Here is a 25,667-nt window from a genome sequence, read left to right as displayed (position 1 = left end):
GCTATGACTTGTGTGACTCCTCACCTCTTAAAGGGAAATGTCACCACTTTCTTGGCGTATAAGCTGCGGCCACCACCACTAGGCTCTAATATACAGCATTCTAACATGCTGTATATAAGAGCCCAGGCCGCTGTGAGTACATAAAAAACACTTTATAATACTTACCTAACAGTTGCTCGGCTGGCCAGATGGGCATCTCCATTCTCCGGTGCCGGCTCCGCCTCTTTTGGCCATCTTCGTCCTCCTTCTTCTCTAGCCGCGGTGCATGACGCATCCGACGTCATCCACACTCGTTGGCATTCAGGTCCTGAGCGGGCGCACTTTGATCTGCCCTGAGCAGGGCAGATCAAAGTATTGTAGTTCGCCTGCGCAGGATCGGCGAGTGTGCATGACGTAGGACGCGTCATGCACACAGGAGTCAGAAGGAGGACGAAGATGGCTGAAAGAGGCCGTGCCGGCAGCGGACAACGGAGACATCCATCTGGCCAACCGAGCGACCGTTAGGTAAGATTTATAAAGTGTTTTTTATGTTCTCACAGTGGCCTGGGCTCTTATATACAGCTTGTTAGAATGCTGTATATAAGAGCCCAGTGGTGGTGGCCGCAGCTTATATGCCAAAAAAGTGGTGACAGGTTCCCTTTAAAACTGCAGCACCAGACTCAGGCCAAGAACAAGAATGAAGTTGTTTCTTAAAAATGAAAAGAGACCATTTTTTCTAATCTTAGACAACTCTTTCAATACGTGGTATAAAGATCTCCACTTGCTCAGATGCATTTAGGAAGGAGGCAATTTAAATAATGTCCAGGCTGCTTTATTAAAATTCCATAAAGCATGCTGCCAATACAGAAAACGAACGGCCTTTCAGAGCAGGAAAACAGGATACATAGTTCAAACAATGGCACAGGGGCCTAAGAGGTAAAGAGCCCAATTCCATCTCTAGAGGCCGCTTTAGAGGCTGCGACATCACTAGCGATGTTGTTAGCGATCGCACCCGCCCCTGTCGTTTGTGTGTCACCGGCAAATCGCTGCCTGTGGCGAACAATATCGCTAGGACGCGTCAAACGGACTTACCTTCCTAGCGACGTCTCTGTGGGTGGCGAACAACCTCTTTTTTAAGGGGGCAGTTCGTGCAGCGTCAGAGCGACATCAATCAGCGGGCCACCAATAGAAGCAGAGGGGCGGAGAGCAGCCACATTCACGTCACTCCCACCTCGTTTCCGGAGGACGCATGTACGCTGTTGTTCTTCGTTCTCGGGGTGTCACACGTAGCGATGTGTGCTGTCTTAGGAACGACGAACAACCTGCGTCCAAAATGAGCAACGATATTTGGAAAAGGAACGACGTGTCAACAATCAACGATTTGGTGAGTATTTCTGATCGTTAGCGGTCGCTCGTAGGTGTCACACGCAATGACGTCGCTAACGAGGCCAGATGTGCGTCACGAATTCCGTGACTCCAGCGATATCTCGTTAGCGATGTTGTTGCGTGTAAAGCGTCCTTTGGGCCTAAAGCGGGCTCTACACGCTACGATATCGCTAGCAATTTCTACCGATATCGAGCGTGTAAGTACCCACCCCCGTCGCACATGCAATATCGTGTGATCGCTGCCGAAGCGAACATTATCGCTACGGCAGCGTCACATGCACTTACCTGGTCGTCGCTGTGACTGCCGAACAATCCCTCCCTTAAGGGGGAGGGACGTTCGGCGTCACCGCGACGTCACCGCAACGTCACTAAGCGGCTGGCCAATCAAAGCGGAGGGGCGGAGATGAGCGGGACGTAACATCCCGCCCACCACCTTCCTTCCGCATTGCGGCCTGCGGCAGGTAAGGAGACGTTCCTCGCTCTTGCGGTGTCACACACAGCGATGTATGCTGCCGCATGAGCGATGAACAACATGGATAAACAACCCTTACCGATTTTTGAGTTTGGGACGACCTCTCCATGGTGAACGATTTTCACCATTTTTGAGGTCTTTTAAGGACGCTGGTAAGTGTCACAAGCTGCGATATCGTTAATGACGCCGGATGTGCGTCACTAATGTGACCCCGACGATAAAACATTAACGATATCGTAGCGTGTAAAGCCCCCTTAAGGCCCTGTGCGCACGCTGTGGTTTTTACCGCGGTTTTGCTGCATGTTTTGCTGCAGAAAATGTTCATAACCTTGCTGCAGTCCTTCCCCAGAAAAACCTTCTTTTCCGCAAGTACCTGCGGTATTTTACCCCATTGACTGTAATGTAATCATGAAATACCGCAGGGAATAACGCAGGTAGCAAAATATGTGCGTTTCATTGCGTTTTCCTGTGTTATTCCCACGGTATTTTGCGTTTTTTGGAACATAATGTTCATCACTACCCTGCATTTTGCAAGGAAGTGATGTCACTAGGAGAGAAAGAGGAAATAGAGCAGAGAGAAAATACACACATATCACACTCACACACAGACACATATAATGCACAGACACATAGAAAACAGCAACAAACGTTCGGAGGGCTGGTATTTGGCCAGATACTGCTCCCCATATAAACACAAGCAAAGGAAATCCAGCAGCTCATCTGGTGTATAATAAAATAGTAGAAATTTATTTGAAATCTATTAAAAATGACAAGGGGTTAAAACCAAGCAGTCCATGGGTGATTCGCTTACGCGTTTCAGACTAATAAGTCCTTACTCATAGAATGTAGTAATCAAAATGAGAAACCCCTTTAAACTAATGAACAGGAAATCCAAACAAGGAAGTGACATACTAATTAGAATGATTAACATGCATGTGGGTTTCACTTTAGTATGTAATGGGTATTCAATTGAAAGAGAAGAAAAAAAAAATGAAAATAAGACGAATTCAAATTACTTAAATTAAACTAATGGGAATAACAGCAGTAATATAACAAAAATTAGAACAATATATAGAACTAGATAAACCTGTGTATAAAAAAATCCCACAGTAGATAAGGATTAACCCCTTAACGACCTTGGACGTACTGAGTACGTCATGGTGACATGGTGCTAAAGGACCCATGACGTACTCAGTACGTCCTGGCGAAATCGCGGTCCCGGAGCCCCGGGGAGTGAAATTTATTTACTTAAACGGTGGATTCGGGAAGGAGGGGACCTCTGCCTGACGTCAGGAGGGGTGGTGCCTCCTCCCCGAACCTACAGAGGCTGTGATTGGCTGACGAACGCCGCTCAGCCAATTACAGCCACTGTAATGTTCCAGCCATTGAAAATGGCTGGAACATTGAAATCCAGCCCTGATCAGTGCTGCTGTAGCACTGGCCATTGGCTGGAGCTGGGTGATCGATGCTTCACCCGCCCCCAGCTCTGATTGGAGAGACCGGTCTTGTGACCGCTCTCTCCAATCAATGTGGATCTGCGGCCTGTGACCGTCCCTGGAAGCCGAGGAGAGCGGTAAGTTGTTGTCCCCGCCGCCCGCCCCTGTCCCCGATCGCCCCGCCGCCCGCCCCTGTCCCCGCCGCTGCTCCCGCTTCACCGCCGCTGTCTCCGATCGCCCCGCCGCTGCTCCCGCTTCACCGCCGCTGTCTCCGATCGCCCCCGCCGCTGCTCCCGCTTCACCGCTGTCCCCGCCGCTGTCTCCGATCGCCCCGCCGCTGCTGCCGCTTCACCGCTGTCCCCGCCGCCATGCTCCCGATGCACCGCTGTCTCCGCCGCCATGCTCCCGCTCCACCGCCGTCCCCGCCGCCATGCTCCCGCTGCACCGCTGTCTCCGCCGCCGCTCCCGATCCACCGCCGTCCCCGCCGCCATGCTCCCGCTGCACCGCTGTCTCCGCCGCCGCTCCCGATCCACCGCCGTCCCCGCCGCCATGCTCCCGCTGCACCGCCGTCCCCGCCGCCATGCTCCCGCTGCACCGCCGTCCCCGCCGCCATGCTCCCGCTGCACCGCTGTCTCCGCCGCCGCTCCCGATCCACCGCCGTCCCCACCGCCATGCTCCCGCTGCACCGCTGTCTCCGCCGCCGCTCCCGATCCACCGACGTCCCCGCCGCCATGCTCCCGCTGCACCGCTGTCTCCGCCGCCGCTCCCGATCCACCGACGTCCCCGCCGCCATGCTCCCGCTGCACCGCTGTCTCCGCCGCCGCTCCCGATCCACCGCCGTCCCCGCCGCCATGCTCCCGCTGCACCGCTGTCTCCGCCGCCGCTCCCGATCCACCGCCGTCCCCGCCGCCATGCTCCCGATCCACCGCCGCCATGCTCCCGATCCACCGCCGTCCCCGCCGCCGCTCCCGATCCACCGCCGTCCCCGCCGCCGCTCCCGATCCACCGCCGTCCCCGCCGCCATGCTCGCCACTGTCCCCGCCGCCGTCGCACCCACCTTTTTCAGCCGCTGCTGCCCCCGATCGGCGGCGGCCGCCGCCTCCTTCATCGGCTGCCCCTTCTCCATCGCCACACCACCTATCCCTCCATGTGCTGCAAGCCACCCTCCCCCCACGTGGGGGGAGGGTGGCTGGCTTGCAGCACATGTGGGGGGAGGGTGGCTGGCTTGCAGCACATGTGGGGGGAGGGAGGGGGGCTTGCAGCACATGTGGGGGGAGGGAGGGGGGCTTGCAGCACATGTGGGGGGAGGGAGGGGGGCTTGCAGCACATGTAGGGGGAGGGAGGGGGGCTTGCAGCACATGTAGGGGGAGGGAGGGGGGCTTGCAGCACATGTAGGGGGAGGGAGGGGGGCTTGCAGCACATGTGGGGGGAGGGTGGCTGGCTTGCAGCACATGTGGGGGGAGGGTGGCTGGCTTGCAGCACATGTGGGGGGAGGGAGGGGGGCTTGCAGCACATGTAGGGGGAGGGAGGGGGGCTTGCAGCACATGTAGGGGGAGGGAGGGGGGCTTGCAGCACATGTAGGGGGAGGGAGGGGGGCTTGCAGCACATGTGGGGGGAGGGTGGCTGGCTTGCAGCACATGTGGGGGGAGGGTGGCTGGCTTGCAGCACATGTGGGGGGAGGGAGGGGGGCTTGCAGCACATGTAGGGGGAGGGAGGGGGGCTTGCAGCACATGTAGGGGGAGGGAGGGGGGCTTGCAGCACATGTAGGGGGAGGGAGGGGGGCTTGCAGCACATGTAGGGGGAGGGAGGGGGGCTTGCAGCACATGTAGGGGGAGGGAGGGGGGCTTGCAGCACATGTGGGGGGAGGGTGGCTGGCTTGCAGCACATGTGGGGGGAGGGTGGCTGGCTTGCAGCACATGTGGGGGGAGGGAGGGGGGCTTGCAGCACATGTAGGGGGAGGGAGGGGGGCTTGCAGCACATGTAGGGGGAGGGAGGGGGGCTTGCAGCACATGTAGGGGGAGGGAGGGGGGCTTGCAGCACATGTGGGGGGAGGGTGGCTGGCTTGCAGCACATGTGGGGGGAGGGTGGCTGGCTTGCAGCACATGTGCTGCAAGCCACCCTCCCCCTACATGTGCTGCAAGCCAGCCACCCTCCCCCTACATGTGCTGCAAGCCCCCCTCCCTCCCCCTACATGTGCTGCAAGCCCCCCTCCCTCCCCCTACATGTGCTGCAAGCCCCCCTCCCTCCCCCTACATGTGCTGCAAGCCCCCCTCCCTCCCCCTACATGTGCTGCAAGCCCCCCTCCCTTCCCCTACATGTGCCATCTCTCTCTCCCATCAGACTCTGCCCCCCTCCCCGATCTGCTGCCTGCTCTCTCCCATTTTCCATCTACTGCCCCCTCTCACCCTCCTCGATCTGTTGCCTCCTTCATCTGCTGCCTCTTCTGTCTGCTGCCTCTTCTGTCTGCTGTGATCCTGCTGCCTAGATCCATCCTGTAAGGTAGGTATCCCCATCTCACCCCCCCCCCCATCCTCTGCCGCTCCTCCATCCGCTGCGCCATTTCCCATCCATCCGCTGCGCCATTTCCCATCATCCATCCGCTGCGCCCTTTCCCATCCTCTGCCGCTCCTCCATCCGCTGCGCCCTTTCTCATCTGCCGCCCCGCCCTCTCGCATCGCATTATCCAGCGCAGTTGCTCGCTTCCAGACTGCAGTGGATGATGCGATGCGAGACTCGTGCATTGCTCTCACGTTTGGCACTGGTCTTGGCAGGCGCTCATTTTTTTTTTTTTTTTCTACTGATGTCTGTATTTTTTATTTCGCCAAACTAATTTTTTTTGTATGGGGGGGGGTCTAGTTTCCAAAATGGGATCACATGTGGGGGAGCTCCATTGTTTAGGCACCTCAGGGGGTCTCCAAATGAAACATGGCGTCTGCTAATAATTCCAATCAATTTTACTGTGAAATGGCGCTCCTTCTCTTCTGAGCCCCGCCGTACGCCCAAACAATTGATTTCCACCACATATGAGGTATCGTCGTACTCAGGAGAAATTGCACAATACATTTTATGGTGCATTTTTTCCTGATACCCTTGTGGAAAAAAAGCTACCTGTTTGAAAAAACAATTTTGTGGTAAAAAAAATAAAATATTTTCACGGCTCAACATTACAAACGTTTGTGAAGCCTCCAGGGGTTCAAAGTGCTCCCTAAACAGCTAGATAAATTCCATGAGGGGTCTAGTTTCCAAAATGGGGTCAATTGTGGGGGAGCTCCATTGTTTAGGCACTTCAGGGGGTCTCCAAAGGCAACATAGCGTCCGCTAATAATTCCAACCAATTTTGCTGTGAAATGGCGCTCCTTGCCTTCCGAGTCCTGCCGTGCGCCCAAACATTTGATTTCCACCACATATGGGGTATCTGCGTACTCAGGAGAAAATGCACAATACATTTTATGGTGCATTTTTTCCTGATACCCTTGTGATAAAAAAAGCTACCTGGTTGAAGCAACAGTTTTGTGGTAAAAAAAAAAATTTTTCTTTTCACGGCTCAACGTTATAAACTTCTGTGAAGCCCCCAGGGGTTCAAAGTGCACATAAAACATCTAGAAAAAATATTTGAGGGCTCTAGTTTCCAAAATGGGGTAACTTATGGGGGAGCTCCATTGTTTAGGCACCTCGGGGAGTCTTCAAACCCGACATGGCGTCCGCTAATGAGTGCAGCTAATTTTGCACTCAAAAATTCAAATGGCGCTCCTTGCCTTCCGAGTCCTGCTGTGTGCCCAAACATTTGATTTCCACCACATATGGGGTATCTGCGTACTCAGGAGAAAATGCACGATACATTTTATGATGCATTTTTCCTGATACCCTTGTGAAAATACTAATTTTTATGGCTAAAGTAACATTTTTGTGTTAAAAAAGTAAAATTTTCATTTTTTTGTCTACATTGCTTTGGTTGCTGTGAAGCTCCTAAAGGGTTAATAAACTTCTTGGATGTGGTTTTGAGCAGAGTGAGGGGTGCAGATTTTAGAATTGGGTCACTTTTGGGTATTTTCTGTCGCCTAGGTTTCTCAAATCACTCCAAATGTGATGTGGTACCTAAAAAATTTTTTTTTGTAAATTTTGTTGGAAAAATGAGAAATTGGTGATGAACTTTGAACCCTTCTAACTTCCTAACGGAATTTTTTTTTTTTTTCAAAAATTGCGCTGGTGTAAAGTAGACATGTGGGAAATGTTATTTAGTAACTTTTTTGTGTGACATATCTCTCAGATTTATGGGCATAAAATTTCAAATTTTGAAAATTGCAAAATTTTCAAAATTTTCGCCAAATTTCCGAAATTTTCACAAATAAACGCAAAACATATCGGCCTAAATTTACCACTGACATGAAGTACAATATGTCACGAAAAAACAATCTCAGAATCGCCAGGATCCGTTGAAGTGTTCCAGAGTTATAACCTGTCAAAGTGACACTGGTCAAAATTGCAAAAAATGGCCGGGTCTTTAAGGTGAAAACAGGCTGGGGGCTGAAGGGGTTAAATTCCGTATAAATCAAATAATAGATGAATAAATGTAAATCTTAATAATTTTGCTCATAGATTATATTAATTTAGTAGATGTATGAAAGATATGATTTAATATTCATACCTTCCGGGTATGAATATAAAATCAGCCGGGTCAGTGGTTTGTAGAAGTCGTGGCCTAACCTGGTTCCGTGGCCCAAGGTGCACAGTAAAAGAGGGTTAGCAAGGATTGTTCCTGGAGAGGACGTCACCGGTTACAGTGGTGACTCGGGTCCCGGCCTCCTCCGCTGCAGACCCTTCCTCCGACCTTTCCCCCTCCAGGAGTGGAACGGATGATGTCGACTACGCCACCTGTGGTGTGCGGCCAGGGATAAGGCCGTCGCTGCAGGGTACCTCGCCAGGGAAGATGTCGGGGTGCAGCCGGGATGATATCGCTCCCCACAGGCGGAGTGGTCCACGGGAGGGAGAACGGGGGACTGGGAATCGCTGGATCACAAAGCGATGACAAGCAGAGTCAGAGTCACTGGGTTGCGGGTTTCAGGTTTATTTACTTACAAGTCTTGGTGTCGCACCCAGGATGCTGGTCTTTACTGTGCTGACTCCGGTCGTTCCCAGGCAGGGCAGAGGTCAAAGTCTGGTAAAGCTGGGTTCACACATAGCGACAACGACATCGCTGTTACGTCACCATTTTCTGTGACGTACCAGCGACCTTGTAAGTCGCTGTTATGATCGCTGCTTAGCTGTCAAACACAGCGACGCAGCAGCGATCATAACGTCGCTACATGTGCAGAGAGCAGGGAGCCGCGCACACTGCTTAGCGCTGGCTCCTTGCTCTCCTAGCTACAGTACACATCGGGTTAATTAACCCGATGTGTACTGCAGCTACATGTCACAGTGCAGAGAGCAGGGAGCCGTGCACACTGCTTAGCGCTGGCTCCTTGCTCTCCTAGCTACAGTACACATCGGGTTAATTAACCCGATGTGTACTGCAGCTACATGTCACAGTGCAGAGAGCAGGGAGCCGCGCACACTGCTTAGCACTGGCTCCTTGCTCTCCTAGCTACAGTACACATCGGGTTAATTAACCGATGCGTACTGCAGCTACATGTGCACAGAGCAGGAGCCGGCACTAGCAGCAAGAGCGGCGGAGGCTGGTAACGAAGGTAAATATCGGGTAACCAGGGAAAGGTCTTCCCTTGGTTACCCGATGTTTACAGTGGTTACAGCTTTCCGCAGCTGCCAGACGCCGGCTCCTGCTTGCTTCATTTCGTCGCTCTCTCGCTGTCACACACAGCGATGTGTGCTTCACAGCGGGAGAGCGATGACGAAAAAATGAAGCAGGACATTCAGCAACGAGCAACGACCTCACAGCAGGGGCCAGCTCATTGCTGGATGTCACACACAGTGACAGCGACGGGACGTCGCTGCAACGTCACGGAAAATGGTGACGTAGCAGCGACGTCGTTGTCGTCGTCGCTGTGTGTGACACCACCTTAAGACAACCTGTGGGCTTTCTCCTTTTGTGCGCTTGTGTGGTGATCCCCTTCTAGTTTCTGGAGCTCTTGGGACCCGCTACTCTGCCACCTGAAGCTGCGTTGGTTCCAAGGGGGCAACGAAATCCTCCCCTCTGTTACCCTCTTCTCCTCCATGCCACACGACTACCGGTACCAGGCTCTCAACTCCTTCCCGGCCAGCCACCTCTCCCATTCCAAGTCTCTGCCGGCTAATGGACCTGGAGCCTCTTATCTGGTGCTATCTGCTTTCTCAGGTTAGGGGTCCTCAGCCATCCGCGCGCCAGGTCTCAGGTAAGGAAAGGGTGTATAACTGGTCTGGACCTGGTGGCTCCTCTGCTCTGCCTCCTTGAGAGAGAGAGCTCCCGGCGGGCTGGTCACTGCGTGTCCTCTCTCACTGGTCTCCCAAGCATTCTGAAGTAAAGTGAAACCAAGCTCATTGCTCTACAAGTCCCTCCTGCACATGCCCCACCTAAGGAATGTTCCCTCTGTCTCTGTGTGTGAGGCTGTGTGGTGCAAAAAACAAAACCTACCAGACTTTTAACCTTCTCTTGCCCAGGGTGAACGGGCATTATAAAATACATAAAAATACATACAACACAATACCCTGTAGCACCCAGTCTCAGGGGCGCTACATTAACTTTTGTTTTTTATCAAAGACAGAAATGCAGAATGATTGCTTATTTTTCCTAAAATCATGGAGCAAACATCACATATAGTGCCCAGCAATCCGACCACTGCTTTTTATGAAGAATATATTTTAAACTAATGTTAAAATATCTTATATCTCATTTCTGAATTAATAATAACGTTAGCTGAAAAGGTCCAGACTAACCTCTTTAACTTTCAAAGCTGTCTTGAATTCTTCAAGGTCAATTTCTTTGTCATCTCCAGCAATGGTCTCAAACTGTTTAGTTACCCATTCTAGCCACTTTGCATCCTCGTCTGTGCTCATGATTCTAGGATAAGAAATGAAATGTAACAACAGTATACCTGAAAGGACTAAATTATGGAAATCTGTTACCAATGCAGTGCAAACTATGTGCAGCATGTTATAGAGCAGGAGGAGCTGATCAGTTATACAGTATACTAGAAGGTGGCCCGATTTTAACGTATCGGGTAGTCTAGAATGTGTATGTAGGTTAGCAGATTGAATAATAAGGTCATGTATGGGTTAGGTTTAATTTAGTATTCTTATAATTGTTTATTGGTTTTAAAATGATAAACAACAGAAGGAACAGTTTTAATAGATGAGTCTAATGTTTAATGATGTCCATGGCTTGTAATGAAAGAAGGCCATGAACAGTGTAAAGTTAAGTAAAAATATGCTGATGCTGTGATGTGGCCCAATGCTGGTATGTGCCCCCATCGTGGTGCAGCCACCATCCTGACATGTGCCCCCATCCTGCGGGGTAATGTGTACGGGGGCGGAGTGCGGGGGGGCGGAGCCGAGCGGGGCCATGGCGCTGAGGATGTCAGTGCCGGGGACTGCATGGCTGGAGACAGGTGACTATCCAGGTGTGTGTGTGTGCGTGCGTGCGTGCGTGTTAAGTGTATACATGCGGAGGGCGGAGTGCGGGGGGTTCCAGCCGAGTGGGGTAATGTGTGCGGGGGGGCGGAGGCGAGCGGTGGGTATGTGTCGGCTGGGTTGCCGGTGTGGGCTCCCGGGGGTGCATCACTCACCAGGGAGTCGGGGCTCCGTGTGGGTGCGGGGAAAAGTGTCGGGCGTCGTCCTGTCGGCCCGTAGTTCGGGCTGTTCAGTTAGCTGAGCCGTTGGTCGCAGGCTCTTTAGCACGCGCGGTGTGGCGCCGGTTGTCACTGTAATGATGTCATATTGGAGCAAGACAGACAGACACACAGAATAAGGCAATTATATATATAGATAACTGTCAATCACTGATTAGGACCACCCATTGAATTTTTTCCCAACCTATATATCAATGATTCCAGCTTCTTCTACTCTATAACATTCTGGTGGACCAAACTGCTTATGTGATGTGATACGTTTCTGTTAAAATAAAATTAAATACAGCAGGTGAAAGAAAATTTGAACATGTCATCCATTTTATAAATAAATATATTTCTAAAGGTGCTATTGACATGAATTTTCAACCAAATATTGTTGGAAACTCATCCGATCCACACAGGCAAAGAAATCATACCATAGATGTTATAAATTAAGTTATATGCAATAATGAGAAATGATACAGGGAAAAAGTATTGAACACATGAAGGAAGAGAAGTGCCAAAAGCCATGGATAGTCATGAAACCAGCTGAAATCTCTCAGTAATTAGAAAGCAATCCTGCCACTTTGGTTCAATTACGGTACTGATGGCATTGGTTACAGAAGAATTTCTAAACTACTAAAGGTTCCAGTGACCACTGTTGGGACCATAATCTGGAAGTGGAAAGAAAATCATTTCACCATAAACTGGTTGTCACAAGTGTAACTCACAAGACTTGTATGCGCTGTCATACTCACTGCAGCCACCACACTGTGCCTGAACAGCTTGCTGACTTTTCACATTACAGTGCCTGATCCTGGCCCCAGCGAAGTATCTTCACACGTCCCCGCTCCCACGCCCCCTCTCTCTCATCTGCTCTGTCCCAGCATGGTATTCCCGCACGCTCCCGCTCACTGGCTCCAGTGTCCTCCCTCTCTCTTTTTCCCGGTGGCTCCATTCATCTCCTGCCCCAGAGTCCGCTGTGGCCTCCTTCTACTTCCAGGCTGCACGCAATGCTTCAGTGAGTGCCCGTAGGGTGAGCACGTGGCCACGCCCCCTTTCTTAAAGGGCTTGCGTTCCATTACTGGGAAGCTATTCCTGAGGTCATCTGTTACATTAAAGGTATTTAAGGCCGCCTCACCTGACAGGAGGCACCTGAGCAACATTGCCTATAGTGTGTAGCTAGTTCTCAGGTCCCAGTGCGTTACTGAGTCTAGTCCTACTGTTGTATTCTTGCACCAGTCTCGTTTTCCTAATCTCTGTCTCGTCTTAGACCCTGCTCTCTATCACCACTGCTGTGCCACCATCGGAACCATCACTGCTGTGATGCCACATCTGCGCCATCTCCTTTGTGCTGACACATCTGGGCCATCACATTTGAACCATCATAGAATCATAGAATATTAGAGTTGGAATGGACCTCCTGGGTCATCTAGTCCAACCCCCTGCTCAAAGCAGGATTCACTAAATCATCCCAGAAAGAAGTCCGTCCAAACTCTTTTTAAAGACTTCCATTGAAGGAGAACTCTCAACCTCTCGTTGCAGCCTGTTCCACAGATTGATCACTCTCACTGTCAAAAAGTTTTTTCCAATATCTAATCCGTGTCTCCTCCCCATCAGTTTCATCCCATTGCTTCTAGTCTTTCCTTGTGAAAGTGAGAATAAAACTGATCCCTCTACATTGTGACAGCCTTTAAGATATTTGTAGACAGCTATTAAGTCTCCTTTCAAGCCCGCTTTACACGCTGCAATATATATTACAATGTGTCGGCGGGGTCACGTCGTAAGTGACACACATCCGGCATTGTAAGTTACATTGCAGTGTGTGACAGGTACGTGTGATTGCGATTGAACGGGAAAATGTTCATCGCACGCACGTCGTTCATTCCTCATGGATTGAACGTCAGGTTGTTCATCGTACCCGGGGTAGCGCACATCGCAGTGTGTGACACCCCGGGAACGATGAACAGCTCTTACCAGTGTCCTGCGGCTCCCGGCCCACAATGCGGAAGGAAGGAGGTGGGCGGGATATTTACGTCCCACTCAGCTCCGCCCCTCCGCTTCTATTGGCCGGCTGCCGCGTGACGTCGATGTGACGCCGAACGTCCCTCCCACTCCAGGAAGTGGACGTTCGCCGCCCACATCGAGGTCGTATGGACGGGTAAGTACGTGTGACGGGGGTTAATCGTACGTGCGGCACGTTCAACAAATTGAACGTGCCGCACATACGATGGGGGCGTTGCAAATCGCATACGATATCGTATGCGAAATTGCAACATGTAAAGCAGGCTTCAGTATTCTCTTTTGCAAGCTAAACAATCCTAAATCCTGTAACCGCTCCTCATAGGACATGGTTTGCAGACCAGTCACCATTCTGGTCACTCTTCTCTGAACTTGCTCCAGTTTGTTGATGTCTTTTTTAAATTGTGGTGCCCAGAACTGTACACAATATTCCAGATGAGGTCTGACCAAAGAGGAGTAAAAGGGGATAATGACTTCACGTGATCTAGACTGTATGCTTCTATTAATACATCCTAGAATGGTGTTTGCCTTTTTTGCTGCTGCATCACACTGTTGACTCATGTTCAGTATGTGATCTATTAGTATACCTAAGTCTTTTTCACACATGCTGTTGGATAGCTCTATTCCTCCCATGCTGTATATGCTCTTTTCATTATTCTTGCCAAGATGTATGACTTTGCATTTCTCCCTGTTAAAAACCATTCTATTAGTTGCTGCCCATTGTTCCAGCTTGTTTAGATCTTGTTGAATCCTCTCTGTCTCTTCTCTAGTATTAGCTATTTCTCCTAGCTTTGTGATCAGCAAATTTAATCAGTTTACCCTTAATACCTTCATCTAAATCAGGGGTCTCAAACACGCGGCCCGCGGGCCGCATGCGGCCCTTCAGGTGGCTTCTTGCGGCCCGCTGGCCCGTGGACCCGGTAAAGATGGCGACCGGTGCAAGAGGCCGCAGCCTCCAGCTATCTATTTCAGTTTACAGTTTTGCCTTTGCCGGGCACAGTAAAGTTCTCGCTGCAGAACACAATAACAGCCGCCTGCCAATCAGAGGCAAGCACCTGCTCCATATGACCTCAGATGCTTACCTGTGATTGGCCAGTGGCTGTTGTGCAGTGAAAACTGCTCTGAGTGCTCTGCACGCGCCGGCAGAAAGTTCAGCAGTGACAGGCAGGAGCTGTGATCATTATCGGGTCCACATGCCTGCGTGCTGCTGAGCCGACGGAGGATAGGTGAGCAGAATGTTTTTGTGTGTTTCTGCCGCTGGCTGAGCCTGCACAGGGTGTGTGTGTGTGTGTGTGTGTGTGTGTGTCAGCTGAGGCTGCACAGGGTGTGTGTGTGTGTTTCTGCTGCTGGCTGAGGCTGCACAGGGTGTGTGTGTGTGTGTGTGTGTCCGCTGAGGCTGCACAGGGTGTGTGTGTGTGTGTGTGTGTTTCTGCTGCTGGCTGAGGCTGCACAGGGTGTGTGTGTGTGTGTGTGTCAGCTGAGGCTGCACAGGGGGTGTGTGTGTGTGTGTGTTTCTGCTGCTGGCTGAGGATGCACAGGGTGTGTGTGTGTGTGTGTGTTAGCTGAGGCTGCACAGGGTGTGTGTGTGTGTGTGTCTGTTAGCTGAGGCTGCACAGGGTGTGTGTGTGTCTGTTAGCTGAGGCTGCACAGGGTGTGTGTGTCTGTTAGCTGAGGCTGCACAGGGTTTGTGTGTGTGTGTGTCTGTTGGCTGAGGCTGCACAGGGTGTGTGTGTGTGTGTCTGTTAGCTGAGGCTGCACAGGGTTTGTGTGTGTGTGTGTGTGTGTCTGTTAGCTGAGGCTGCACAGGGTGTGTGTGTGTGTGTCAGCTGAGGCTGCACAGGGTGTGTGTGTGTGTGTCAGCTGAGGCTGCACAGGGTGTGTGTGTGTGTCTGTTAGCTGAGGCTGCACAGGGTGTGTGTGTGTGTCTGTTAGCTGAGGCTGCACAGGGTGTGTGTGTGTGTGTCTGTTAGCTGAGGCTGCACAGGGTGTGTGTGTGTCTGTTAGCTGAGGCTGCACAGGGTGTGTGTGTGTGTGTCTGTTAGCTGAGGCTGCACAGGGTTTGTGTGTGTGTGTCAGCTGAGGCTGCACAGGGTGTGTGTGTCTGTTAGCTGAGGCTGCACAGGGTGTGTGTGTGTGTCTGTTAGCTGAGGCTGCACAGGGTGTGTGTGTGTCTGTTAGCTGAGGCTGCACAGGGTGTGTGTGTCTGTTAGCTGAGGCTGCACAGGGTTTGTGTGTGTGTCTGTTAGCTGAGGCTGCACAGGGTTTGTGTGTGTGTGTGTCTGTTAGCTGAGGCTGCACAGGGTGTGTGTGTGTGTCTTAGCTGAGGCTGCACAGGGTGTGTGTGTGTGTGTGTTAGCTGAGGCTGCACAGGGTGTGTGTGTGTGTCTGTGTCTGTTAGCTGAGGCTGCACAGGGTTTGTGTGTGTTAGCTGAGGCTGCACAGGGTGTGTGTGTGTCTGTTAGCTGAGGCTGCACAGGGTGTGTGTGTGTGTGTCTGTTAGCTGAGGCTGCACAGGGTGTGTGTGTGTGTGTCTGTTAGCTGAGGCTGCACAGGGTGTGTGTGTGTCTGTTAGCTGAGGCTGCACAGGGTTTGGGTGTGTGTATCTGTTAGCTGAGGCTCAACAGGGTTTGTGTGTGTCTGTTAGCTCAGGCTGCACAGGGTTTGGGTGTGTGTATCTGTTAGCTGAGGCTGCACAGGGTGTGTGTGTGTGTGTGTCTGTTAGCTGAGGCTGCACAGGGTGTGTGTGTGTGTCTGTTAGCTGAGGCTGCACAGGGTGTGTGTGTGTGTGTGTGTCTGTTAGCTGAGGCTGCACAGGGTGTGTGTGTGTGTGTTAGCTGAGGCTGCACAGGGTGTGTGTGTGTGTGTGTTAGCTGAGGCTGCACAGGGTGTGTGTGTGTGTGTGTTAGCTGAGGCTGCACAGGGTTTGTGTGTGTGTGTGTGTGTGTGTGTTAGCTGAGGCTGCACAGGGTTTGTGTGTGTGTGTGTGTGTGTGATTACTACAAGAAGACATGAATGGGGCACATTAATACAAGAAAGGGACCTGCATGAAGCACATTACTATAGGAAGGGGACCTGCATATGGGGGCACATTACCACAAGAAGGGGACCTGCATGGGGGCACATTATTATAAGAAGGGGACCTGCATGGGGCAAATTGCTACAAGGGGGCAAGGATGCGCACATTTTTACAGAATGGGGAACAGGATGGGGCACATTACTACAAGATGTTGGCCAAAATTACTATGCAGTGCTTATTGTAAATAAAACTGTATTACTTACAAAAAAAATGTGTGCGTTATATATATATATATATATATATATATATATATATAGTACCACTACCAATGTCACTTTGTCCTGAAAAGAATGCGGCCCCTCAAATTATTTTTTTTCTGTGTGCGGCCCATACACCCAGCTGAGTTTGAGACCCCTGATCTATTAACCAGAGCCAGCATGGGTTTGTAACTAATAAGTCATGTCAGACTATCTTAATTTCCTTCTATGACAAAATCACTGACTGGGTGGATCAGGGAAATACAGTAGATATAGTATATCTTGACTTCAGTAAAGCATTTGACAAAGTATCTCATACAATCCTTATTGAAAAAAATGACCAAGTGTGGAATGGACAAGGCAACTGTTAGATGGATTCGTAACTGGCTTAGTGATAGCAGTCAAAGAGTGGTCATAAATGACTGCACATCCAGTTGGAAGACTGTCTCAAGTGGTGTACCACAGGGCTCTGTCCTTGGCCCAGTGTTGTTCAACATCTTTATCAATGATTTCACTTCATTCTCATCCAGGTACTTGCATAAATGTTGTTTAATAATTTGTTCAAAGATCTTTCCTGGTATGGAAGTCAGGCTCACAGGCCTGTAGTTCCCTGGGTCCACCTTCTTCCCCTTTTTGAAGATAGGGACAACATTTGCTCTTCTCCAGTCTTCTGGAACTTCTCCTGTTCTCCAAGAATTTTCAAAAATTATGAAGAGTGGTTCTAATATTTCCTCTGCTAACTCCTTCAGTACTCTGGGGTGTAATTCATCTGGACCTGGGGATTTGAATTCATTAATGTTAGCTAAGTATTCCCTCACTATCTCTTTGTTTATTGATGGCCTGGATTCTTCTAATCCTACGTCTGTGCTGTCATCCCCGTGCTGCTGAATCAGAGAACACTAGCTTCGGACTTTAAAGACTGTACCAGTTCGTAAGAGACTATCTCCACAGGTCACTGGCAGTCGTGCATTTAGGCCATCTGTTGGAGCGTAAAATATAAAAATAGCAACAAAAAGAGGAAAATATTCTCGATAAATTAAGTATTACTTACAGCAAGATGGGCTGCAGTGTGTACATCGCCCAGGCCAAAAAATAGTACTCTACTAGGATAGAGCTAAACCCCCACTAAAGTGGAAGCATCACAGGTGCAGGAGGAGCAAATCATACACACACACACCTCCATGGAATGGAGGGGCGCTATTGGTAGATGATAAAACTGCACACTAGTGCCTTGCATTGTAGAGTATCTGTCCATGCATGCCTGATCTAATAGTATGGGCGTCACCTAATAGGCTGTGGGTTTCTGACTGTGTTATCTGCATGTGTGAACAGCGCTCTATGCAAGCCACTAGTGTGCAGTTTTATCATCTAGCAATCGCGCCCCTCCATTCCATGGAGATGTGTCTGTGTGATTTGCTCCTCCTGCACCTGTGATGCTTCCACTTTAGTGGGGGTTTAGCTGTATCCTGGTAGAGTACTAGTTTTTGGCTTGGGCGATGTACACACTGCAGCCCATCTTGCTGTAAGTAATCTGTTGGAGCGCCACACAATCTCTGTATATTAGTTTGCTGCTAGTTTCTCCTTTGGGGGAGTCTGTTGCATGGCCCAGTGGGTCCACCTCCGGATGCTCGCCGCCCCTCGGCAACCATAACACTCATGCAACTCTCCCATCTCTGTTGCATCCACCTGTTGCTGGTGAGTCTCCTGGGTATAGTGAGGCACGTCAAAACTCTGCAGGAATTTGTGTTCCCTGTGTCTTGCAGAGTGTTTATTCCCTGGCCTATCCCCTTCCAGGACTCGATATATCAGACAGTTCCTCCCTCCTCACAGGTGCCTGATCTTAAGTAGTGTAACGCTGATACTGGCATCCCTGCGCAGTCCTGCCTTCCTCCCTAGGTGGGGACATCGGTTACCTCACCTATTCGGATGTCCTACGGTGGCTGTCCCATCCCCGGTCTATGCTGCTGCCTCCTAGAGCCTGTGTGCACCTCACAGGCTTCCTGGTTCCACCCAAACAGTGCATGTTTGGCCACACCCCTTTTCTTAAAGGGCCAGCATAACCTAACCCGGAAGTGCCTCTCAGGTCAGCTGAGAGGTTGCAGGTACTTAAGACACCAGGGAGGTGCCTTGGCAACGAGTCAGATATGGTGCTAATTCTCAGATCCTTAGCACTGATGCTGGTGTGCTATATGCTGCTGCTGATTTGTGTTTGTGTTTTAGTGTACTGCTGATACACTACTGCTGTTATCCCAAGTCTGCCGCTGCTGCTAAAAGCTGCCACACTTGGCCGCCAACCACGATATCTGCTGCCAGAAAGTATCCTTACCAGCTGCTGCTGCCGCATCCATTCATCCCAGCTGCAACCTTGACACCGGCTACTGCTGTTACCCATCACCAGAGACTGTCCCTCCCGTACCCCTGGGGCCAGCTGCCGCAGCACCAGTCTTCCCGAATGGCACCTAGTCTCACATCTGCAGCATAACACCCTCACCATTAGACGCTCTGGTGAAAACCAGGTGTGTTTCCGCAATCTGGGTTTTCTGCGTGATGTGGCCCAGTGGGTCTGCTAACTTCCCTGCTCACCCTACGAGCATAACAAGTAGGTCTTTGTGTATTCTCCTCAGGGCTCTGTCTGTTTGATCTCATCATTTTGTCTCTCCTTTTTGTGCCCTGACTTGCTTCTTTTTTATCCTGACCTCTCCTGGCTTGTCTCCCGTTTGTCCTCACCTCTCCGGTTCTCACCTATGTTTCCAGTACCTGTGCTGTTTGTCCCATCCTTGGACTCTCTATGTCTCTGGGTTTTGCCTTGTACATCTCTTGCACCCCGTGTGACTGGTCAGCTGCTGCAGGCCCGGTGACTGACCTCGAATAGCACCTGGTGACTACCTGTGGCTCAAGTCTATACTCACCAGGTAGCACTTCATTATGCCCCTCCAGGGTAAGCCTGGCCCATGACACAGTGGATGCAGACCCACCAGTCATTACAGTAAGTTCAGGCTTACCCCGGGACCGGAATTAATCCTGGATATCTGCCCGGAAGCCTATCCCCTTATAAGTCCATGTGGACCCAAATATGGTTCTTTAAAATGGTGGTAGAAAGAGGTAAGGGGATTAGAGCAGGAATGTTATACTTACCGAGTCTCCTGCACGGCCCCGGAAGTAGTGTTACTGCCGCATGGGAGACTCGGTAAGTATAACGTGTCTGCTCTAACCCCCTAGTTCTTTCTACCACTATTTTAAAGCACAATATTCGGGTCCCCATAGACTTACAGTCATATGAAAAAGTTTGGGCACCCCTATTAATGTTAACGTTTTTCTTTATAACAATTTGGGTTTTTGCAACAGCGATTTCAGTTTCATATATCTAATAACTGATGGACTGAGTAATATTTCTGGATTGAAATGAGGTTTATTGTACTAACAGAAAATGTGCAATCCGCATTTAAACAAAATTTGACCGGTGCAAAAGTATGGGCACCTCAACATAAAAGTGACATTAATATTTTGTAGATCCTCCTTTTGCAAAAATAACAGCCTCTAGTCGCTTCCTGTAGCTTTTAATGAGTTCCTGGATCCTGGATGAAGGTATATTTGACCATTCCTGTTTACAAAACAATTCCAGTTCAGTTAAGTTTGATGGTCGCCGAGCATGGACAACACGCTTCAAATCATCCCACAGATTTTCAATGATATTCAGGTCTGGGGACTGGGATGGCCATTCCAGAACATTGTAATTGTTCCTCTGCATAAATGCCTGAGTAGATTTGGAGCGGTGTTTTGGATCATTGTCTTGCTGAAATATCAATCCCCTGCGTAACTTCAACTTCGTCACTGATTTTTGCACATTATTGTCAAGAATCTGCTGATACTGAGTTGAATCCATGCGACCCTCAACTTTAACAAGATTCCCGGTGCCGGCATTGGCCACACAGCCCCAAAGCATGATGGAACCTCCACCAAATTTTACTGTGGGTAGCAAGTGCTTTTCTTGGAATGCCGTGGTTTTTTGCCTCCATGCACAACACCTTTTTGTATGACCAAACAACTCAATCTTTGTTTCATCAGTCCACAGGACCTTCTTCCAAAATGTAACTGGCTTGTCCAAATATGCTTTTGCATACCTCAGGCGACTCTGTTTGTGGCGTGCTTGCAGAAATGGCTTCTTTCGCATCACTCTCCCATACAGCTTTTCTCCTTGTGCAACGTGCGCTGTATTGTTAACCGATGCACATTGACACCATCTGCAGCAATATGATGCTGCAGGTCTTTGGAGGTGGTCTGTGGATTGTCCTTGACTGTTCTCACCATTCTTCTTGTTTGCCTTTTTCATATTTTTCTTGGCCTGCCACTTCTGGGCTTAACAAGAACTGTACCTGTGTTCTTCCATTTCCTTACTATGTTCCTCACAGTGGAAATTGAGACTTTAAATCTCTGAGACAACTTTTTGTATCCTTCCCCTGAACAACTATGTTGAATAATCTTTGTTTTCAGATCATTTGAGAGTTGTTTTGAGGAGCCCATGATGCCACTCTTCATAGGAGATTCAAATAGAACAACTTGCAAGTGGCCACCTTAAATACCTTTTCTCATGACACCTGCCTATGAAGTTCAAAGCTCAATGAGGTTACAAAACCAATTTAGTGGTTTATTAAGTCAGTAAAAAGTAGTCAGGAGTGTTCAAATCAAGTAATTGATAAGGGTGCCCATACTTTTGCACCGGTCAAATTTTGTTTAAATGCGGATTGCACATTTTCTGTTAGTACAATAAACCTCATTTCAATCCAGAAATATTACTCAGTCCATCAGTTATTAGATATATGAAACTGAAATAGCTGTTGCAAAAACCAAATTGTTATAAAGAAAAAAGGTTAACATTAATAGGGGTGCACAAACTTTTTCATATGACTGTATATGGGGATCAGCCTCCGGACAGATATCTAGGAGTAATTCTGGTCCCAAACCGGGTTTTTTTTTTTAAATTCTGTTGGACCCACCGATCCCGAATATCTGCAGGTTCGCGCATCACTACTTATTATATATATTATTGCTATTGGTAGCAGAGATTCAGCAGAACATGTTGTATCTCTTGTCAGTTACATCTGTGGATTGAGCTGAGTGTCCTCTGGTTGTGACAGTCCTCATAGAGAAGCATAGTCACTAAAACAATAGAGACCGTCGTGTCTGCGGTTTGTAGAGACAGCTGCCTTCCCGGATGCAGTCAGCATGTTACTTGCATACTTGGCTGTGTTGTGCATATGACAATCACATCCCACGTCTGAACAAAAACCCAGATATTTCATATGGTAAGAAAGTGCCACGTCTGCTCCTATTTGTAAGGAAAACTATATCGTGTATTGCTACAGAGAAAATTGTGGTTTAAGGAATTAATAATAGCATTAACACCACTTTGCTGAACTCTAAACAGTAACACACTTCATGGGATGAATATTAGCAGACGGTTTCACCAGTGTTCTGGATTGAATTTTCATTCGTTCTTTGCTCAATGTGTTCAATGTTATTTTCCATGTGTCATCCTTTTGTCTTGTATGCAGAAAAATAAATGGCGGTTTCTCAAGTTTCTTCAAGCGACCTGTAAGTGAAAAGCGAGAACACTAAGGTGCAACATGAATCTGGGTGCGGTTTGTTCTCCCTCTCACCCATTAATTTGAATTAACAATTTTGATCTCAAAATTGGATGTGGTCCTATGTACACACATGGGAGAGACCTGTCAATTACCCAGAGCAGTGTGGAGATAGGTCTACGGGGGTTGGTGCTAGACTAGTGTCTTACTGGATCTGTAAATTATATCTTCTCTGAAACGCCAGCGCATTTCAAAGAAAAAATTACCTGGTTGTAATTGTGGAGCCAGGTTCTGATTCATGCTGCCTGAGGTTTGGGCAACATGAAACAGCTGACTATTTCCATTTAAAGATATATTTCCACATTATAACTGAATAGGATAACTGAAGTGAGCACTAATATATATATTGTGAGTGCAAGCCAAAAAATTACATACTATACAAGGATAAGGCTGCACATCAAACTTAGATAATGGTACAATGCCTCAAGCATATGGAAAAATATTGGAAGATACAATGAAAAATGCTACTTGCTAACTTGAACATGTGAATAATGAATTGCATACCTGCCATGAATATTAGGAAAAAGGAGATATTTAGCAATCGCATTGATCAATGTAACTGAGCCCCAAAACCTTGTCAAGGTATATCTCTATATTGGGGTCCCTAGCTCTGTGACCCTAACTGTGTGTCATCTCATTGCAATTAAAAACTGCTGTGGGTGGAGAGGGGTAACCAAGGACTGTCTTATATAGGAGATGGAAAAATCCATATGCTTGAGGCATTATACCATTATCTAAGTTTGATGTGCAGCCTTATCCTTGTATAGTATGTATTTTTTGGCTTGCACTCAGAATATATATATTAGTGCTCACTTCAGTTATCCTATTCAGTTATATGTAGTTTTTTTTCTGAATGTGAACACAGCTCCGCCCCTTTCGGCCATGTTTTTTCCATCTCCTATATAAGACACTCCTTGGTTACCCCTCTCCACCCACAGCAGTTTTTAATTGCAATGAGATGACACACAGTTAGGGTCACAGAGCTAGGGACCCCAATATAGAGATATACCTTGACGAGGTTTTGGGGCTCAGTTACATTGATCAATGCAATTGCTAAATATCTCCTTTTTCCTAATATTCATGGCAGGTATGCAATTCATTATTCACATGTTCAAGTTAGCAGGTAGCATTTTTCATTGTATCTTCCAATATTTTTCCATATGCTTGAGGCATTATACCATTATCTAAGTTTGATGTGCAGCCTTATCCTTGTATAATATTTCCACATTAGACATTTGTTGCATGGTCACATGATATACCAAAAATTTCTGATAAATCGTGGCCTTATCCCTGAGTTCATCCCTACCTCCAAAAGAAGGGTCCCCAAATCTTTCACATCCAGCAGCCACAAACAGTATAGCCAGAGGATAAATAAAAAGTCTGCCAGGCATGTGTGCGGCTGTCTTCCTTCACTTTTATGCAAACAATTAGGCCTTGTGCGCAAGCAGAGTTTTTGTATGCGTTTTTTTTTGGGTGCATTTTGTTGCGTCGATCCTTATCCCAGCAAAGTCAACAATAATTCTGAACTGCTGTGCGCACGTTGCTTCTTTTTTTTCAGTTTTGGGTGCAGAAAAAAGAAACAGCATGTCAATTGTTGGTTTGATTTTTAGCTCTTCCAGCCAATGATGTCACTAAAAAAAACGCATAGTACAAAAACGCACCAAGAAATGCACCAAAATCCCATGTGTTTTTCTGCCACAAAGTGCAGCTTTTGGTGCAAAAAATTTCTGCAACAAAAAAATCAGCGCGCGCACATAGCCTTAAGCAAACATGGGACCCCCATTCTGGACATAGGTGTTGGATCTTTCAGACATACCATAAATGTTTAAGTTAACAATTCCCCTTTAAAGGGTTATTCCCAACTCCATAGAAGAGTGTTGATGGATAGTCCTTGTAAAGACATGCACTTTTGCAATTTTCTCTTTATTATGCCTTGTAGCCATTCTTGAGATAGTAACCGTTTTTGTTTTTTATAGTTCCCAGCTTGCTGCCTAGGAGACCGACCACCACTGCTGTCTAACTTGTAAGTACTACACTGAAACTGGTTGGGATTAAGAGATAACTGTGCACTAGAATGATCCAGTCAGCTTCCAAGCAGTGCTTACAAGATCAATAAAAAAAAGAGACTCGTAAACATTATGCATATTCGGTCACTGTTGCTATACCGTCGGTCACCTAGGTAATAAGTTGTTGTAGTGTAAGTGCTCACTCGGTTGCGGTTTGAGGTAAGCACAGGGAGCAGTTTCAGTAAATGTCAGGGCGTTTATTTTAAAGGTCCAGTCACACATAACGAGATCGTTACTACGTCACAGTTTCCGGGTCGTTGTTAAGTCGTTGGTGAGATCGTTGGTGAGATGTCACTCAGTCATTTTCCCAACGACTTTAGTAACGATGCAGCGGGGGGGAGGGGGGGGGACGCGGAAAAGGTGACGCAACGACATGCCTACGTGTCACACTTTAATAATAAGTTCTCTTCTAGGTCGTTAACAAGATTGTTGGTGGGTGTCAAACAAACAGATCCATCCTGCCCAGCAGGACTCCAACGAGCCAAAAATGGCCCGGGAGATTCAGCAACGACCAACGATCTCACAGCAGGGGGCGGATCGTTGGTACGTGTCAATCATAACGAGATCGCTGGTGAAGTTGTTGTTTCGTCACAGAAACTGTGACGTAGCAACGATGTCGTTAGCGATCTCATTATGTGTGAAGTGGCCTTAAGACTTAATAAACCATTCAGGATAACGAAACCAAAAACAACCTTTTTCGGCGCAAAGTGAAAATATAAAGCAAATTGTTCGCACAAAAGTGTGGGTTCAGCCTCTCAGATAAATGTCCAGCTCTCCTTCCTTAGCAAGGAAAAGCAACTCTGGAATCTGCACACCTCCCCACACAAACCCTGAATGCACAAGTTGTCTCCATTTTACCTGCCGTTCCACGCCCCAGGGTGGGGATATGTGAGCAGCCAGTCCCACCCATTTTTCTGACTGCTCGTAAGCCCTGACACGACCTGTTAACTCTCTCAGCACTATACATGCTGGAGCCTGCTTCAAGGCTTACATTACTGAGGCTACCAACCTCGATGATACATTACTCACAAAAAGTCAGGGATATCTGGTTTTCTATTAATAAAAAAAAATAAAAATAAAATCGCAAAATAAAGAAAATAAGTTTTAAAAAATATATTATTCCAATAAATACCTCAGGTAACATGACCTCAGGTGACTTCATTAAACTCAGTGAACCCACCTGAGGTGAGGTCACCTAGGGTCAAGTTACCTGTGGTCATAGGTGGAGGGCCGTGGGAACCTCCAGTTTGCCCGCAACTAACCTGAGTGATGTCACCGCTCATCGCTGTTACTGAGTCTCTGGCTGAAGTCCGCAGCACGCGGTCATGTTCCATGATCGCGCGCTATGTCTTCAGGTGTAGCAGAGCTGGAATCGAAGTGGGACCTCGTGTGGATTATGTCGGATCCTCAGGGGTGTTTTGGGGTTAATAATGTGGTGAATGAGGGTGGATCTTTGTATTTTATTTCAAATAAAGGATTTTTTCGGTGTTTGTTTATTTACTTTCACTTACAGGGGTGTCTCATAGACGCCTGCCATCACTAATGTAGGACTTGGTGGAAGCTGTGAGCTGACATTAACCCCTTAATACCCCGTTTGCCACTGCACCAGGGCAATCTGGAAGTGCTGGGTAAA

The 25,667-nt window shown here is 48.6% G+C and overlaps 1 protein-coding gene across 5 annotated transcripts in view; it reads right to left on the bottom strand.

The window, feature by feature from the left end:
• Window positions 1–25,667, bottom strand: part of NOX5 (NADPH oxidase 5) — a 133,418-nt gene that overhangs the window by 78,462 nt on the left and 29,289 nt on the right. For 3 of the 5 annotated variants that reach the window (XM_075346078.1, XM_075346082.1, XM_075346081.1), the window contains exons 1-2: window positions 11,790–12,049; window positions 10,142–10,265 (exon numbers count right to left, since the gene is read on the bottom strand). In XM_075346078.1, the coding sequence (XP_075202193.1) occupies window positions 10,142–10,261 (120 nt within the window). In that variant the 5' untranslated portion in view covers window positions 10,262–10,265; window positions 11,790–12,049. Of the gene's footprint in view, window positions 1–10,141; window positions 10,266–10,989; window positions 11,119–11,789; window positions 12,050–25,667 lie in introns of those variants that run through there. The other 2 variants (XM_075346079.1, XM_075346080.1) reach the window with 2 other exon arrangements.

Source organism: Anomaloglossus baeobatrachus, chromosome 4 (assembly GCF_048569485.1).
Source record: "Anomaloglossus baeobatrachus isolate aAnoBae1 chromosome 4, aAnoBae1.hap1, whole genome shotgun sequence".
In the NCBI taxonomy this organism is placed as follows: domain Eukaryota; kingdom Metazoa; phylum Chordata; class Amphibia; order Anura; family Aromobatidae; genus Anomaloglossus; species Anomaloglossus baeobatrachus.
Note: the sequence above shows the minus strand (reverse complement) of the source record. Positions and strands in the feature narration are given on the sequence as shown.